The sequence below is a fragment of the Bos mutus genome, chromosome 1 (assembly GCF_027580195.1).
Source record: "Bos mutus isolate GX-2022 chromosome 1, NWIPB_WYAK_1.1, whole genome shotgun sequence".
NCBI classification, from domain to species: domain Eukaryota; kingdom Metazoa; phylum Chordata; class Mammalia; order Artiodactyla; family Bovidae; genus Bos; species Bos mutus.
Window position 1 is genome coordinate 110,961,899 of NC_091617.1, and position 19,652 is coordinate 110,981,550.

General features: G+C 40.0%; 1 protein-coding gene across 4 annotated transcripts in view; it reads left to right on the top strand.

Moving 5' to 3' along the window:
• The window catches only part of PLCH1 (phospholipase C eta 1), a 251,435-nt gene that overhangs the window by 174,019 nt on the left and 57,764 nt on the right, over positions 1 to 19,652 (top strand). For all 4 annotated transcript variants that reach the window (XM_070374381.1, XM_070374404.1, XM_070374389.1 and 1 more), the window contains exons 9-11: positions 2,600 to 2,720; positions 7,915 to 8,086; positions 14,787 to 14,894. In XM_070374381.1, the coding sequence (XP_070230482.1) occupies positions 2,600 to 2,720; positions 7,915 to 8,086; positions 14,787 to 14,894 (401 nt within the window). The remainder of the gene's footprint in view (positions 1 to 2,599; positions 2,721 to 7,914; positions 8,087 to 14,786; positions 14,895 to 19,652) is intronic.

Here is a 19,652-nt window from a genome sequence, read left to right on the forward strand (position 1 = left end):
AATAGACATAAAAAGTGAATATTAGGAGACCATCCTCAACTATGCAAATTCTTCTTATTATAAATGTTAGCAAAAGAACACCTTCTTTCATGTGTTAGCAAAAGAATACCACATGACTAATGTGGTTACTCATGAAGAGATATTTTTTTGGGTATATGATAATCAAGTTAGTGTGGCATTGCCTACTACTTTGCATTCTTTTTCAAAAGAAAGTAACTCATTTATAAGGAGCCCTGTTATGCCCTTTTTCTTCTAAGATGGGATATAAATTGGGGTATATTGTTAAGTTACATACTTTTGAAACATCTGTTTATTTTTTTCATGTCTGTATTCAAACAAAGAATATAAAATACATGTCAAAAGATGGATGGAGCTTCTCTTCTGAGAAGATACCTTCTTATATTTGACTTCATTCAGGCCCAAAGACAACCCTGGTGGCTTAGTGGTAAAGAATCTACCTGCCCACACAGGAGACGTAGGATCGATCCCTGGGTTGGGAAGATCCCCTGAGAAGGAAATGGCAACCCACTCCAATATTCTTACCTGGGAAATCCCATGAACAGAGGAGCCTGGAGGGCCACAGACCATGGGGTGGCAAAGAGTTGGACATAACTGAGTGACTAATGCTTTTGCTTTCAGGTTCTTGTTGGTATTTGAATTTGTGACCCCCTATCATAAGGAAGGGCAACATCACGAGAGCTGGCAAGGTTATCTGTGGGGGATCCTTGTTTAGGATCCAAATTCTTAATTAAGGATTTGACCCTTGATTGGGACTGAAACGAACAAAGTGAAGGAGGACATGTCAGTTGACCTTAAATGAAAGAAGCAAAGACATGGAAGTAGGATTGTATGTGAGGAAGCTTGCGTAACTGGAAGAAGTCTGGTAGTTTTGTTGTTAGGAGAAAAAAATGTTTGACTTGTTAAACAGAAGCTAGGATACTAATTAACTAGTTTTTCAATCCTAGTGCCTTAAAACAAGTGAAGTTTATTTTTTATGTGAAGTCCAAAATAGCTGTTCCTAATGGGGGAGTCTTTCTGGCAGTGATTTAGGGATGCAGGCTCTTTCCCTCAGCATCTGTGCCCTCTTCAGCACAACTTCCAAATCACAGCAGAAGAGGGAGCATGAATGACTGTGTAAGGCAGGCTTTCATAGGCCAGACGTGGAGGTGGTGCATCACTTCTACCCACATTTCAGCAGCGTGTCCTACTGCAAGGGAAGCTGAGAATTGTAGTCCAGCTCTGAACCAGGGCCAGAGAGAAGACAACCTTAGCTGAATGGCAAGTCTCTAGCACCAGAGATAGGGAGGGACCTTGGAGTTAAGCAGGCAGCAGCTTCCATAGACTTTATTTATAAATTTAACATATATCTACTGACTACATAATATGTACTGGATGCTATGTTATGCACTGAATATGCTTCAAAGCAAAGTAGTGACATGGAGAAAGCAGTGTTTGGAGAAATTAGTCTGGTAGTGGAGTGTAAAACAAGGGAAGACAAACTCTGAGTCGGGGAGGATGGTGAGGAAGCTTTTGTGTTTCTTCAGCGGGGGGCCAGTGAGTTTGTCCATATACATAACAGTATCAATAGTATCAATAACAATAATGATTACTATGTGCCATGCAGGATTATAATCATCTTCACAGGTACTTATTTATGAATCACTCAGACTTACAATTCAAGCCTTGTTCTTAGTTTTCCTTTTATGGATGGGGAAACAATACTTTAAATTATTAAATCATTTGTCCATGTTCACATAACTCTTAGCAGGGCCTAAAGATTTGAACTTCAGAAGTCAATGCTGTTTTACAACTACTGTAGAATTAATAAAATGGAAATAAATCTAATGAAAACATAATGAGTTTAAGTGAACAATAATGAAAAGGACTGGTTTTGATTTGAGAGGGTCATTGAGACTTCATAAAAGAACAGTAAAGTGAAAGAAGTAAAATTAGAGAAATAATCTGATAAGAAATATCACTATCCTCAAGCATACTCAGTTGGATTTAGATCAATTTCTTTTTTTTTTAAAAACTTATTTTGTACGAGAATATAGCTGATTAACAATGTTATGATAGTTTCAGGTTAACAGCGAAGGGGTCCAGCTATACATACCCATATATCCATTCTTCCCTAAACTCCGCTCCCAACCAGTCTGCCACATAATGTTGACCAGAGTGCCCTGTGCTATACAGTAGGTCCTTATGGGTTATCCATTTTAAATATAGCAGTGTGTATATGTCCATCCCAAACTCCCTAACCATCCCTTCTCCCCATCCTCCTCCCCGCTACCCTGGCAACCATAAGTCCATTCTCTGAGTCTCTTGGATTTAGATCAATTCTAATGAGAGTTCTTGGTAAATGCTAAGCTGATTGTATGACCTCCTTGTTAACTATAAGCATTCACAGTAACTCATTTATAATCTTTAATTCCTTATCCTGATAAATATGCCAGAACACTCATTGTGGTCTGACATCTTTGTCATGATCATCCTAGTGTATAATCTCAAACAACAAACTTAATACGTGTCTGGTATTTCCAGAAATATTGGGAAATACCAGAAATTTTGAGTTGTTGATGTGATGTTCTTTTTCTGGCAGTTGACTGTTGGGATGGCCCGGACGGAGAGCCAGTGGTGCACCATGGTTACACGCTCACTTCAAAGATCCTCTTCAGAGATGTTGTGGAGACCATCAACAAGCATGCCTTTGTGAAGAACGAGTAAGTCAAGCACAGCGGGGAATCAGGCTCAGCTGGCACACGGGACGCTGACTGCTGTAACTTGGCCACCAAACCACATGCTTCCTTGGAGGCCACATCTCCCTTTCTCCTGCCGCAGTTCTCTCCCTCCTTCCCAACAAAACACTGAACAAATAGCATGGGCCCCACAACCATGCTTTCTTGTGCTCTCTTCATTCCTTACCCCATTCTCTCTCAAATGCTGCCTCCTTGAAGCCTATTCTTCCAAAGGGTGACCTCAAAATTTCTAAACCCAGGGTTTACAGTGTCCATAAAGTTTAGAAATGCAGATTACTGTACACAATAAATAGCTTATCAGTATTGTTCAGTTCAGTTACTCAGTCGTATCTGACTCTTTGCGACCCCATGAACCCCAGCACGCCAGGCCTCCCTGTCCATCACCAACTCCCAGAGTTTACCCAAACTTATGTCCATTTAGTTGGTGATGCCATCCAACCAGCTCATTCTCTGTCATCCCCTTCTCCTCCCGCCCTCAATCTTTCCCAGCATCAGGGTCTTTTCAAATGAGTCAGCTCTTCGCATCAGGTGGCCAAAGTATTGGAGTTTCAGCTTCAATATCAGTCCTTCCAATGAACACCCAGGACTGATCTTCTTTAGGACGGACTGGTTGGATCTCCTTACAGTCCAAGGGACTTTCAAGAGTCTTCTCCAACACCAGAGTTGAAGCATCAATTCTCTGGCACTCAGCTTTCTTTATAGTCTAACTCTTACATCCATACATCAGTATTGTATGCCAATACAATAAAATAATAATGTCTTGATTTCCAGACTTGTTGGATTTCCTATACATACTGCAGTGTCTGGAATCTGTATGTCACTTGACCCCTCCTTGGCATTGGATGACATTGGTGAACATTTTCTCCTTAATACTTGCTTTTGGCGGGGCGGGGCGGGGCGGCGGTGGTCTTCTGTTAAAACACTCTCTCCTCTATTGCTGCCATTGCTTCTCATTCTCTTTCTTTAGCCTATGGTCTTCCAGGCCACTTTCTCACTCCTTTAATAGTCACTATTTCCGGGACTTCTCTGATGGTCCAGTGGTTAAGACTCTGTACTTCCAATGCAGGGGATGCATGTTGGATCCCTGGTTGGGGAACTAAGATCCCACATGCCAAGTGGAGTAGTCACCAAACAAAGAAAAAAGTCGTCATTTCCCAACGTGTCTTTGGTCTACTTCTTGGTTATTTGCCAATTTATATCGAGAATGTTCTTCCTAAGTTTCAGAGATATATTGAAAAATTCTTAGTACAGATTCATCTGAGTATCTCATAGGTACCTGAAAACCAACAAATTTCATTGTTTATTCAGACATTTACTTAGCTATTTAATGGTGCCTACTGTAAGCCAGGCATACTGTAATAGGTGTAAGGAGCCACAGCACTGAACAAGGATAAAACTCCTGCCAGCACGGGGTCTCCATCCCGAACTGAACTCAGCTTCTCATTCTGCCAAGCTTCCTCTTAGTTAGGAAGGTAGCACTGCTTACCAATGATTTTATAGGAATTGGGAGTTACTCTTGATTCAGCCAGTCTCGTCAGTGCTACTTGCTAAATCATCTTTTGACTCCATTGCCTTCTCTTCATTTTCACTTCTCTTTGGTTCATCCTCCACACTGGAGTAGTATCTTTCTTTCTGAAAATATAAGCTGATGTTGTAATTCTTCTTAAAGTCCTTCAAAGGCTCCCTGTTGTACAGAGTCATGCCTTCTGTGCCGGCCTCTTCTTGCTCTTCCATGTCACCTTCTACCATTGCTCCACAGGGACTTCGGCTTCTGCCATCACTGACAGTTTCCGAAGTCCCTAGGCATCTCCTTGCCTTCACAGCCTCCCCCCAACCCCTGCACCAACCCCCTCTCCTGTGCCCTTCTCTCTATCTGATAGTCATCCCCATTATTCCACCCCCCTAATTCTTGCTCATCCTAGCAGACTGCTTAGGCATTGTCCCTTTGGCAAACTTACCCATGCCACAATTTATTTAAATGCTCCTTTTCACTGTCCTTAGCACTCTGAGCATATTTCTGCCATATCATACAGCACTTTCTTGCAATTGTTGGTGACTTGCCTCCTTTTATGTCTTTAGGATCATGAGCTCATTGAAAATATGTGGCTATGTCTTATTCTTTAAAAAAAAACAAACAAAAAAACTTTTCTTTTTTGGCGGGGGAGGGAGTGCTGTTTATGACTTGTGGGATCTCAGTTCCCTGACCAGGGAGTGAACGAGAAAGGAAGGAACCTGGGGCACCACAGTAAAAGCCCAGAATCCTAATCCTAACCACTAGGCCACTGGGAAACTCCCCTGTATTCATTCTGTAGTGCCTGCAATATACCAGATATTCAATAAATGACTTCTGCATTAAAAAGAGGCAAGTTAAAATTAACAGTTGCATAAAGTTAGTCTTATAGACCTTGCTGCTGCTGCTGCTGCTAAGTCACTTCAGTCGTGTCCGACTCTGTGCGACTCCATAGACGGCAGCCCACCAGGCTCCCCCGTCCCTGGGATTCTCCAGGCAAGAACACTGGAGTGGGTTGCCATTTCCTTCTCCAATGCATGAAAGTGAAACGTGAAAGTAGTGGCCTTTAAAATTTCTAATGTTTGGTCTTCTCATTAATTAAATATGAAGTTAAAATGCTGTTCTGATAAGAGACACTTGCTGCATAGCAGGTTTGGATTCTGGTGTCTTCTACATGGAAGAATCTCGAGGACTCAATTATGATGGATCAATTTACCCTGATTGCTCCTCAACTTAGCCAGGTTGCTGAAGGATTTGCCCCTGAAATAGAGCCTTGAGAAGACCTGCTATCTATGTACTCTGGTGACGACCATGCTAACTTCAAGTTTGGAAGAAAACTTAGGAAAAAAGGACTTCAAATGAAAGTAGTCAATAAAGTTGTTAACACCTTTTATTTATTTTTTTTAAATTTAATTTTATTTTTAAACTTTACAATATTGTATTAGTTTTGCCAAATATCAAAATGAATCCGCCACAGGTATACCTGTGTTCCCCATCCTGAACCCTCCTCCCTCCTCCCTCCCCATACCCTCCCTCTGGATCGTCCCAGTGCACCAGCCCCAAGCATCCAGTATCGTGCATTAAGCCTGGACTGGCGACTCGTTTCATACATGATATTATACATGTTTCAATGCCATTCTCCCAATTCTCCCTACCCTCTCCCTCTCCCACAGAGTCCATAAGACTGATCTATACATCAGTGTCTCTTTTGCTGTCTCGTACACGGGGTTATTGTTACCATCTTTCTAAATTCCATATATATGCATTAGTATACTGTATTGGTGTTTTTCTTTCTGGCTTACTTCACTCTGTATAATAGGTTCCAGTTTCATCCACCTCATTAGAACTGATTCAAATGTATTCTTTTTAATGGCTGAGTAATACTCCATTGTGTATATGTACCACAGCTTTCTTATCCATTCATCTGCTGATGGGCATCTAGGTTGCTTCCATGTCCTGGCTATTATAAACAGTGCTGCGATGAACACTGGGGTACACGTGTCTCTTTCCCTTCTGGTTTCCTCAGTGTGTATGCCCAGCAGTGGGATTGCTGGATCATAAGGCAGTTCTATTTCCAGTTTTTTAAGGAATCTCCACACTGTTCTCCATAGTGGCTGTACTAGTTTGCATTCCCACCAACAGTGTAAGAGAGTTCCCTTTTAAAAGTTCAGTCTTTTTCTTGAGTTTTAGTTGCATCTTTATACCAGGGTTTCTCAAGCCTTGGCACTACTGACATTTTGGGCCAGATTATTCTTTGTTATGGGAACTGCCTTGTGCATTGTGGGACAATGAGTACATTCGTGACTGTACTCCCTGAACACCAGTAGCAGTCCCCTCTCACAACATTGTGACCACCACAAATGTCTTCAGATATTGACAGATGTCCCTTTGGGAGGGGTACTACACAGCCACCCCCACCCCTGTTGAGAACCAGTGCTTTATACACCAAGCATCATTAGACACTAATAGACACAGACTTTTTGTAAACAGATTGATAATTTTAAAATTCACTGCTAGAATTCCCTGATGTGATTTCACAGACAACTCAGGGTTGCTAGTTTGTTGTTTTTTTCTCTTTCTAACACACTGGGTGAAACCCATGTGAGGACACAAGAGTAAACAAATTATAGTCAGGTAATCAAACCAACCTCAGCCACAAAGGTTCATCTCTTATATTACCTCTGGCATGAGATTTACTAATGAGGATAGAATGTAATTTCAGAAGGTCACAGCCTATATTGTGGAGCTTGTGCTTGTCATATAAGCCCAGAAATAAAACTTTTTCTCCACATAGACATACTAGGTAATTTAAATATTGGTTTGTATGTTATGAAAAAAATCTATTGCCTATTACTTCAGAAGATATATGATGGAAAACTAGGGGAAAAAATAAGCCTGAGTTTGTTTTTCCAAGGAAAAAACAAAATCAAAAGAGGAGTAAGGTCATGTAATCATTCCTGGTTCCTCAGGCTGTCTGTGATAATGACTTCACTGGGGCCCCACATCTCTGCACAGAAACCTGAGTGCCGGAGGAGAATGCCTGCCTTTTTTTTCCTTTCTGAAAGTAAAGACTAGTATATAATTCTGTACAAATGACTTTGAAATGCCTGATATAGGACACTATAAAACACAAATTCCTTTATGTTATTTTATCCTCAATAGTAATTTTCAAGCTGGGTACTAAATATGTATTTTTAGAGTAAATATATGCATTTAATGATAGTGGTCTCCTAGATGTTTCTAGAATTTGAATGAATAAGACAAAATTACATTATGAGTGTTCTTTCTGTATGTTTCTTATCTCTCAAAATTTTCTCTTTCATTTTTTCTTGTAAAAGAGACATAATGTATGTACCATGTGTGTGCATATATATGTGTGAGGGAGAGAGATGCAAAATATTAGACTAAGTCATCCCCTGTGGATTGGTATTGAGTTTACCCATTATGCCTGGTAAGGTATATTTGGCCAGAGGAGTTTTTTAAAAAATGTGTCTCTCATTGTTTTCATTTTAGAAGCATTTTAATCATCACCTCTTTAACAAATACTGTCACCAGGCTTGTAAGAACATAGTGAACACGGAATGATTTTCAAAAGTCCCTGTGAGTTGCTGTGGTCGATGCCTTTACAATGTGCTGCTGTTTTCTCAGGTTTCCAGTCATCCTGTCCATTGAGAATCACTGCAGTATCCAGCAGCAAAGGAAAATTGCTCAGTACCTGAAAGGAATATTCCAAGACAAACTCGACCTGTCATCTATAGACACAGGAGAGACCAAGCAGCTTCCAAGCCCTCAAAGTTTGAAAGGCAAAATCCTAGTGAAGGTAAGTACCTCAGAAATGAAATAAAAAGCACTCATTACCTACTAAGCCCTTCCTCTCTCAAAGACTAAAAATGGGTTTATCAAGAGAATAATAAAGTCAATAATAGAGTCAAGAGTGAAGGTTTGTCTAGACTTGTGCATGCACCTTGTTCCAATTTATTTATAGTCATACCTTTAGAAAAAGCTGATTACTGACTGAACATGTATTTTTGGGGCTGTTTTTATGAAGCAAGAACATCAATACTGTGAGCCAAATGTTGAATGTTTTAGTCAGTGGTGGTTCATACTGGAGAGAAGCCTGTGTACAGGAGACAAACCTTACACGAGAGGAGAGGCTCCTTCTGTCCATATCCAGAAGCATTTCTTTCAGATCCTTTTCTCCCATTTCAAGCTCCAATAACTGTCTGTCAAAAAAAGTCTTCATGGTTGATCAGCCTGGGTTATGTAAGTGAGAAGAGCTGGCTTCAAAGTGGAGCACAGGCATAGACATAACGCCCCATAGGATTCGTGTGTGCGCGGAGGAGCAGTAGGCAAATAGAATGACATTTCATGAACAGATCTTCTCAGAGAGGAAACCTACTACCTGAAATGAATATTATTAATACAAGGAATAGCCGGAAGACAGCTTTCTTGAGATTTCAGATTGCTGATATGATTCACTTAATCCCCAGTTAATTTTGTGTATTTGGACTAAAAACATTTTGGATAGTTGTATTGTTTTGAAACTGAAAACCTAAGGAAAAGCAGTAGAATATTGATATTTAAATGGAGTTATATTTTACTTTAAAAGGTGTGTACAAAAACCAAATAGCACAGTGGAGGCCTAGGAAAGTCAGACAGTATAATTTCATAGCGAGACTAGAATTGGGGTGTTAAGAGAGGACAGCAAATGGAAAAGTTGTATTCATCTTTGAAATTGGTCAAAACCTGTTTTTCTATCAGTTAAATGAGAATTATAGGCTGAATCCATCAAAGAGATGTCGTTGGGCATGTGTATGTGTGAAAGCATTTTGAATAAAAGCTCCAATTATATAATGCAAGAAATGATGTTAAGGTCAGTGTTCCTGAAATCTTGCTAAAGTAAACTCTTGTGGTGAAAACTGGGCTAGAAAGTTGGATTAGAAAGCTCAGTGTCACCTTTATAATCTTGTAAATGTTTTCATGTCTTTAGCCGAGCAGTCAGAAGAATAAATACCAAATGAGTCCATTTGGACAGTGGAACCTAAGAAATATTTGATATAAACTCACTGAGTTCCCTTCTATATAACTCGGCTTTGGGTTGTTGGGCACCAACTGTCTGAAGGTTGATGGGCACCAGGATGAATCAAAGCCAAAAGACCTAAGACACTTATTGGAAAGAGTGGCAGTGATGTGGGCTGTGGGTATTTCAAAACAGCTGTGGTCAATTTGCTGGTAGTAACCGTCTCCAAACTTTAAGGAGACTTCCTAGATCTGTGGGGGCAGAAAACTCCCATTTGAAGCAACAACAGGGGAACTGATTTTCCTAAGTTCCTTTAGCATCTGAGCAATCTTTAGCATTGCTTAGATGCTAAGATCCTTTAGCATCTCTGATCCCAAAGGCAGTATTTGAATGACTGCTTACTACTTTGGAGATGGACAAGTCATTAATTATTATAACTATATACACATGCCTTCCCATATATTTAAAACATACCAATATACTTGCCTGGAGAATCCCTTGGACAGAGAAGCCAGGCAGGCTACAGTCCATAAGATTGCACAGAGTTGGACATGGCTGAAGTGACTTAGCATGCATGCATGCACAATACACACACACACATATATGCACACATAAACACACACATATATGTGCACACACATACACACAGATATACACAGTAGTCTCTCAGTATCCATAGGGGATTATTTCAAAATCTGTGATGCTCAAGTCCCTCATATGAATGGTCTGGTAGAGTTGGACCTTTGCATCTGTGGATTCCGTTGACCCTTAGATATGGAGGGCCAGCTGTGTGTGTGTGTGTGTGTGTGTGTGTATCTCCTGAAAAGTAAATGAAAGTTTGCTTTTGAACAAAAATAGTAACAAACTTAGTAATTTTTCCACAGGCTTACAGATGAAAGAAACCTTATCTAGCCCAAGCATTTTACTTCTGTAGAGATATCACAGAGTTGTTAACCACTCTCCTAGGGCCATGCTGCTAGACGCTAAGAGATGGCTATGGTTCCAGTTTCTAGAAATATTTCCATAGACTATGGAGAAATCAATCTAATTCTTGAGTGCAACTCCTGCATGAAATAGTATGTATGTCAGAGGGGGACTTTTAGGTCATTTTTTTGTTTATAACAAACCCCTGTTAAGTTCAGAAAATTCTACCTTGCATGTGTGCTCAGTTGCTTAGTCGTGTCCAGCTCTTTGCGACCCTTTGGACTCTAGCCCACCAAGCTCCTCTGTCCATGGGATTATCCCAGCAAGAATACCTTAGTTTATTCTATAATTTTCCTTGTGAGTAGCACTGTTCATGAGAGGCATTAAGAAATAATGTTCTGTTCTATTGCTTTTCTTCCTATCTGCCTGGAAAACATATCTTTCAAGGACCAGGAACATTAAAAAAGCTAGCAGAAAATATGGCCCTCCTGTCTTTTAATGAGATAGTAAAAGGAGTGAAAACAAGGATGCCTTGTGAATACTCTGAGATGGCAACTTTCCTTACCCTGCACCCACTGCCTCATTTAAGTGAAAGGACTTTGAAGTCTTAGTGCTGCTGCCAGGCCTGCCCGTCACGACTGCTCATGGTGGTTACATTTTCCTTTCTTTCTTGTGGTATCAGAACCATGTGCAACACTCCAGAATTGCTCTTGCTTATTTGGTATCACCTCACACCAGTCAGAATGCCCATCAACAGATAAAGAAGTGATGGTACATATATACAATGGAATATTACTCAGCCATAAAAAGAAACAAATTTGAATTAGCTCTAGTGAGGTGGGTGAACTTAGAGTCTATTATCCGGAGGGAAGTTGAGTCAGAAAGAGAAAAACAAATGTTGTATATTGACACATATATGTGGAATCTAGAAAAATGGTACTGATGAACATATTTGCAGGGCTGGAATAGAGACACAGACATAGAGAACAGACTTGTGGGCACAGCCAGGGAAGTAGGGGGATGAATTGAGAGAGTTGCATTGAAACATCTACATTACCATATGTAAAATAGATAGCTCATTATACAAACCATATGTGTAACACAGAGAGCTCAACCCTGTGGTCTGTGATGACCTAGAAGAGTGGGATGGGGTGGTGGGGGAGGGAGGTTCATGAGGGAGGGGACATATGTATACTTGTGGCTGATTTCCTTTGTGGTGTGTCACAAACCAACGTAGCATTGTAAAGCAATCATCCTCCAATTAAAAACAGCTGAAAAAGCATTGACTAAGATGGTATTTCAAGAGAGGGAATTGAGGTCACTAGGTTTTAAATATCTTCTGTACAGCTCCATCTTGGTGTTTGTCATTGTGCTCAAAACAAAGTTGACTGAAGAAATTAATTGGTGGTGAATAAATGAAGGGGGTTCATATATCCCTGAATCTGTCTGGTCACCACCTAATTGAGTACCTTATTTCTGGTACTGCTAGGCATATTATCTTAGCTATTTTACAATACTCTCTAAAATGAAGAGATATAAAACTTGTTTTATAGGGACCTTCTATCAATAACACTTAAAGTAATATGTAGACATCAATACCTTAATTCCAAGCTACCTTGTTATTAAAGATATACAGGAAGAAGTGAAAACAATATTTTGCTATTCTAAATTAGAATCATAGTAAAAATGTATATATATACTCATATATCTATGTTATATGTATTCTTATGGGAAAGAATGTAGTTTTCACTTCGCAAATAGCACTTACAAACAAGAATGGTATTACATAGTGGTATGAAGGCAAATTAAATACCAACTTTTTAAGCCTATATACATCCTTTTGTAATTTGAAGAAAATAAGTATTCATTCAAACCCTGAGTTTGGATTCTTAATATAGATTTTGTTTTCATTACACAAATGATTTAACCAGCTTTGAATTTATCACTATGCGAAGCACCCGAGACCAAGTGCTTGGGTATCAGGGAAGGTACAGGAAAACTGGGAGGGAGGAGTTCTCTGAAGATCTGACTATGCTGTTGGCCCCATGAAGGTAGGAGAAGTGGATGAGGGAAAGATCCAGAGTGATGAAGGTGGGCCAGCCATGGTGTGAAAAGCAGAAATACTAGAAGTCCCTGGAACCTGAGTTTAGAAAAGACAGCCTGGTTAGTTGTTTGGGAAGATATTTAGAAATGTATTATTAATTTTGGCTGCCAAGCATTTGCACATCCTTCTATGTTTAAAGAATTTCCCCCGTCATTATGTGTTTAGGAATCCCCTCATAGAACTAAAGTTATTAGACATTTTGCTTTTGCTGTCTTCCATTCATTAGAAGGAGCAGTAGGTCCAGCCCACAGTCAAGGAGAAGGAATTCTAGAAGGGCATGAAAACCAAGACGTAGGAGCCACTGGGGGTATTTTAGAGGCTGCCTACCACTGTGACCTTGGCCACTTAGCCACAGAGCTTGATTCTGTCTCCCCAAATCCCCAAGATTTGGGGAGGGATTCAGTTTCCTATTAATTTTCCTTTCTGCTTGCAAGTGTGATTCTTTACCGATACAGATGGTTAGCTGCCCTAGCAGCTCTTATCAGGCCGCTGGGCCATGCCTTCTGGTTATTTACTTTTTCTTTTTCTGAATATAAATCTGGAAATGTAGAAAAGGAGAAAATAGCTATCATCCATAGTGCTGTTACCCAGAGATTTGTACTCTTAATAATGGACCATATTTCTTGCCAGAGATTTTCCTTCAGTTTTTATACATCACTGAGATCATAATGAGCATGTACCCTTTTGCCATAGGAATTCCCCCTTGTTTTCCAAAAGCCCCTGATTCCTGAAGTATGTTAGTTGTGAGGGGTACGCTCCAGCTGGGCAGGCATATCATTGCACTGTCCTGTCATAAAAACTGGCCTGCTCTGTGCAGAGGGGATCACCAGCAGGAGGGAAGGGCACTTTGAATCTGCTCAGGAGAACAAACTGCTCTAAGGACATGGGATGGACATGTCCTTAGACATGTCCTTAGGACATGATGCCTATTATGGCAAGTCATTATTCTCAAACAGAAGCCTGGTCTGACTTGCATTTGTTAATATAGTAAGTACCCCTAATTGTTGTTTTTCAGTTGCTGTCGCATCCACCTCTTTGTGACCCCATGGACTGCAGCACCCCAGGCTTCCCTGCCCTTCACTGTCTCCCGGAGTTTGCTCAAACTCATGTCCATTGAGTTGATGATGCCATCCAACCATCCCATCCTCTGTAGTGCCTTTCTCCTCCTGCCCTCAATCTTTCCCAGCTTCAGGGTCCTCTCCAGTGAGTCAGGTGGCCACAGTATTAGAACTTCAGCATTAGTCCTTCCAGTGAATATTCAGGGTTGATTTCCTTTAAGATTGACTGGTTTGATCTCCTTGCTGTCCAAGGGACTCTCAAGAGTCTTTCCCAGCACCACAGTTCAAAAGCATCAATTCTTTGGTGCTCAGCTTCCTTTGGAAGTAAGAAAAATGCCTTTTCTTTGAAGTCTCTTCCCCTTTTGTTTTGTCCCTAATTCAAGCAATCTGCCTTCAAGTCAGTCTGAAGTAAGGAATAACACATTTTATTTTCATTTTTCAATTTTTAAAAATTATTTTTAACTGTGTTAAAATACAGCATAAGACTTACCTACCATCTTAACCGTCTTTATACCGTCTTAAGTATACAGTTCAGTAGTGTTAAATACTTTCACATTGCCTTGTACAGAAAGCTCTTTCCTTGCAAACTGAAACTCCATAGTCATTAAACTATGCTCCCCATCCTCCCAGCTTCAGGAGACCACTGTTTTACTTCTTATTTCTATAAATTTGGCTACTCTGGGTACCTTATATAAGTGGAATCATATAATACTCTGTTGTGACTGGCTTAATTCCTTTAGCCTAATATCCTCAGGGTTCTTCCATGTTGTAGCAAGAGTCAGAATTTCCTCACTTTTTAAAAGCTGAGTAATATTTCAATGTATGTATACCACATTTTGTTTATCCTTTCATCTGTTAGCAGACACTGGGTTATTTCCACTTTTTGGCTATTGTGAATTTTCATTTTTGTTTTGTATTTTATTTTTTAACTGAAGTACAGTTAATTTATATTATACTAGCTTCAAGTGTATAACATAGTGATTCAATATTTTTATAGATTGGACTCAATTTAAAGTTACTATAAAATAATGACTATTTCCCTGTGCTTTACAGTATGTCCTTGTAGCTTATTTTATACATAGTATTTTGTACCTCTAATCCTCATACCCCTATCTTGCTGAATTTTCATTTTTTAAAAATTTATTTATGGCTGCACTGGATCTTTGTTGCTTTCTCTAGTTGTGGTGAGTGGGGACTACTCTTCACTGCGGTCTGTGGGCTTCTTATCATGGTGGCTTGTGGTGTTGCAGAGCACGGGCTCTAGGTGTGAGGGCTCGGTAGCTGCCCTGAAGCATGTGGGATCTTCCCAGACCGGGAATTGAACCTGTGAATAGCAGGCAGATTCTGAACCATAGGACCACCAGGAAAGTCCCTGAATTTTCATTTTTAAATTGGGTGTTGTGTTTCATTTCAGGGCAAGAAGCTGCCTTACCACCTTGGAGATGATGCCGAAGAAGGAGAAGTTTCTGATGAAGACAGCGCAGATGAAATTGAAGATGAGTGCAAGTTCAAGCTCCATTATGTAAGTTACAGGCTTGGCCATAATTTTTACCCTCCATGTGCTATAGTAAAAACTGCTGCTGTGCTGGAATATTCACAAATATGGTGGCTGTAGTGTAGAAAGTATATGTATTGAATTACATTGTGTGCTGGCACACAGGACTCCCAAATGTTTACTGGGTGACTGAGTCAAGGATCGTTGTGTCTTAGAGTTGGAAGGAGTCTTAGTGATTAATCCATTTGACCCTCTCTCCAGGGACCAATTCCCTTCTATTCCAACTTGGTCAAAACTCTTCTATTCCAACTTGGTCAAAACTCAAAGTGACTGAGTCAAGGATCGTTGTGTCTTAGAGTTGGAAGGAGTCTTAGTGATTAATCCATTTGACCCTCTCTCCAGGGACCAATTCCCTTCTATTCCAACTTGGTCAAAACTCAAATTGCAGTTGGAAATGTCACTGTCTGGTGAAATAAACTGGCTTTAGCATTGTCTCCCTGCCTCCCGCTAGCAGCCCCACCATGCTGCCATTCAAAGCTGGCTCACAGAACCCAGCTGCAAAAGGATCTGCTTCTCTAGAATGCTCGTCCCCTCCCTGAGACAATGCAGCTTGGACCAGAAGATCTCCAAGTTCTTCCAGACAATGAGACTCTTGGCTAAAACTTTAATTTGCCACATGTTAGACAAAATGGCAAAGAGCAGTTTGTCACCTGCATGTGGCTTCAGACTTCTGTCCTAGAACAAGGAGCTCTGTTTTTAAACAGAGCAGCACCGTTTAGCCAGGTACCCCAGTGGAAATGCAAACCTGGAAGAAATGTAAGGCTTACAGACCTCCCTATCCCCCATCCCTTCTTGACCACCTCCACCTTCTATAGCTCACATGATTTCCAGGATCATGTGATGATCTGAGAGTAGCACCTGCTCATGTTAATTTGTTGTAGAGTTTACAATTTCATTTCTATAGAAAAGTAGTATTTCTCTAGATGTCAGAACTATTATCCTACCTCCTAAAAAAGAAAATATTACACAAAATCTTCTAATTTACAGTATTGCCCTGAATTCAATTATTACATCATTAAAAACAGTCTTCTTTCTTCGAGATAATAATAATGGCAGTGGCTTCCTATAGGTATTAAAGAGAGCTGGTATTATTTTCGAAGAGGGCAAGAGCTTAATGACAACTGAAGTCTCAGTAGATAGTTCTTTCTTGGTGTTAATGCATTTTAGAAGGGATGACATGGACAAGATTCAGCCTTGAAATGAAAAGGAAAAATTACCATCTGTATTAATCTATTGCTTTTTAATAGTTTTTATTAGCTCAATTAAATACCATGAATAAGGCTATGGTTACAGAAAATTAATCTAAATAGATTTACATAAGTGAAAATACAGTTAATATTTTAGTTTCTTTGCTTTTGCTCTTATAGCTACTTGCCATTTTGGTAATTACTTGTGATTATAGGTAATCTAGTTCTTTTTCTAAGCTTTATTTTATAGACTAGATTTTTGTCTCTGAATTTCAGTATCTTTGCCTCTTTTTTTTTTTTTGAACATAGACGTAAAAATCTTTAATAAAATTCTAGCAAACAGAATCCAACATTTTTTTTTCAATGCTGAATTTTTTTTTATTTTTAAACTTTACATAATTGTATTAGTTTTGCCAAATATCAAAATGAATCCACCACAGATATACATGTGTTCCCCATCCTGAACCCTCCTCCCTCCTCCCTCCCCATACCATCCCTCTGGGTCGTCCCAGTGCTCTAGCCCCAAGCATCCAGTATCGTGCATCGAACCTGGACTGGCATCTCGTTTCATACATGATATTTTACATGTTTCAATGCCATTCTCCCAAATCTTCCCACCCTCACCCTCTCCCACAGAGTCCATAAGACTGTTCTATACATCAGTGTCTATTTTGCTGTCTTGTACACAGGGTTATTGTTACCCTCTTTCTAAATTCCATATATATGCGTTAGTATACTGTATTGGTGTTTTTCCTTCTGGCTTACTTCACTCTGTATAATAGGCTCCAGTTTCATCCACCTCATTAGAACTGATTCAAATGTATTCTTTGCCTCTTGTCTCCACTTGTTCTCTTGGTTGCCAGCCTCAGAGTAGTCCACAGTTTGGAAGCAATAAACAGAGTGTTTATTTTTATTTATTTATTTGACTACACTGGGTCTTTGTTATGACTCTTGGGATCTTCCATTTTCATTGTGGAATGTGAACTCTTAGGTGCGGCATGTGGAATCTAGTTCCCTGACCAGTGATCAAACCCAAGCTTCCTGTGTTGGGAGCACTGAGTCTTAGCCACTGGACTACCAGGGAAGTCCCAAGGAAGGAACAGTCTTGGCCAAGTTATGTGTTTAGGGAATGTAGTTTTTCGTGAAAAAGAGTGGTGGAAATTTAGCTACTATTACAATAGTACTTATTGCTCTGAGGAAACCCATTATTCTCGTTTCTAAATCCACCCAATAGTATAAAATTTCTTCTAATGTCAGTGAGCCTTCTAACTTTCTAAGTTAAATATCTATAATTACAAAAGAGAATTAGCTAAGGTGTTATGGAAGCAAATCAATTACTTCACTTGTGAAACTATCCATCTGGGTTCCTCTCAAGCTTCATAATCTCTTGGTTGATGTCTAGGCATCCATATAGGTAGACAGTTTAGAACATGAGTCCATAAAGATAGACATGACCTTTCACTTGGATTCTTTGATTTGGGCCAAAGTGAATGTGAAGAGCACCTTACCTATAACATTTTACAGGTGTCTCTTTGTTAGACTTTAGGAGAGAAAATATATGCAGAAACCAACATTCTAGCAGAAAGAGATAAGATTTTTACTCATCCTTTTCAGATCTGTTTTCTCTATTTTTGAGCTCCTCTGAGAAGAGGCAGTACTGTATTTAGAAAGCCAAAGCATTATCCTGCAATCAGTCAATTTCTAGTTTAGTTGTCAGCAGAGGGCTCAGATGCCTTATCTGAGTGTGGAATGTAAATTGCCTGATCTAAACCGAGTGATCAGATTTCTACAAAAGTGGATGTACTGTGCATAGTTGGTATGAAACCAATAATTACCTTAGAGGAGGTTCTTAACCTCAAGTTGGAGTTAACAGAATGTGGTTAGATTTATAAGTTATATCTGAATTATTGCAACAGATAAAGATTTTTAACTTAGCATTCAGGGATACTGAAATGCTAGTTGTCTTGGGGCTTATGCAGGATTCATTTGCACACTCGACAGATTTTTATGGAGGTGCAGCCAGTGTGCTGTAGACATTGGGGCACATATCAATGAACAAAAAAGAACAGCCTTTGCCTCTGTGGAGTCTATACCTTGGTGGGAGGAGGGAAGACAGACAAGAAACAAAGCAAATAAGTAGCACGTGTAGTAAGCAGTGATAAGTAATAAGGGGGAAAGGGAGAGAAGAAATGAGTAGAGGGTCTATGGAAGGTTTAGATGTGAGGGCCAGGAAAGGTCTCACAGAGAAGGTAACACATGGGCAAAGACTTGAAGGAAGTGAAGTTAGCCATATTGATATTTGAGGAATGTTCCAGGCAGAGGGCACAGGAGATGCAAAGATCAGAGGCAGGATTTGCAGCTCGCCCAGCTTCACCTTGGGGTTAGAAGCAGGGTGGAAGGCAGGACCCTCATGCTGGCCCTCCTTCTCCTCTTAGTCTACTGTCTAAGGAATTCAAACCTACACCCACACTGAAAACTTTCGCTCTTTTAATAAATGCTTTCTGTTGTTGAATTAATTGAATCCTTTAGGCATCTGCCCTATTATTTTGAGGCTTCAGCCATAGAGAAAAGCTGGCTTATGATGTAATAAGCCATAGATAAAGCTGATGTGTTCAGTGACCCAGGAAGCACACAGATCAAAGACTCGGGGGACAATTTCCTTTCAGCCACAGAGCAGTAATCTAACAGATGTGATTCAATGAGGCCAGCTCACCATTATTCATCTTTTTGGGGTCCTCTAATGTCAGTGTGCCTTACAGACTTTCTAGCCCATATTTCAACCTTACAGATTATTTTACTCTTCTGCTGAGTTATTTGATACCTTTTCTCCCCCTGCACTCTCTAAGGCTGAGTTCAACCGGTTTCTTAAGCACAAATATCAAACTGTCACGTATGTAAAGCTTATCCTGTGAACACCAAGCTTTCCAACAAGTTTAAGTGAGCCTTTGTAGAGTAACATGCAACCACTTTTTGTGTCATATGAATACCCCCAAATCATATTTACTCTGTGTATGTCTCGCAGTAAACACTTTAATAGTCTGCTGCCTTCCTACCACCTTAGATTGAGCTTCTTTCATAAGTTATTCATTGTATGATTTGAGCCATTTTGAGGAGGATTAAGAATCTTGTTGGTTGAAGACTTGTCAGCGCTCAGGGAAGGGATGAATTCCCTCATGATGTTGTGAGATCCCTGTTACTCAGTAAATGCCCATGTGCCAGGCCTGCTGTTGCATCCTGGTGATAAAGGGTGAGGAGTGGAAGGAGAGTTGAAAATTCCAGTTACTTTTTAATATGTGATACAACTTCTTCCTCCTTGCCCTGCCAGAGAGTTCAGGTAATGAACATTTAATGTCTAGTGTACAGTATGTGTTATCTACATGTATATGTAGATATTTCTCTTATATTTATAAGGTATTCAGTTCAGTTCAGTTCAGTCGCTCAGTTGTGTCCGACTCTTTGCGATCCCATGAATCACAGCACGCCAGGCCTCCCTGTCCATCACCAACTCCCGGAGTTCACCTAGACTCATGTCCATCGA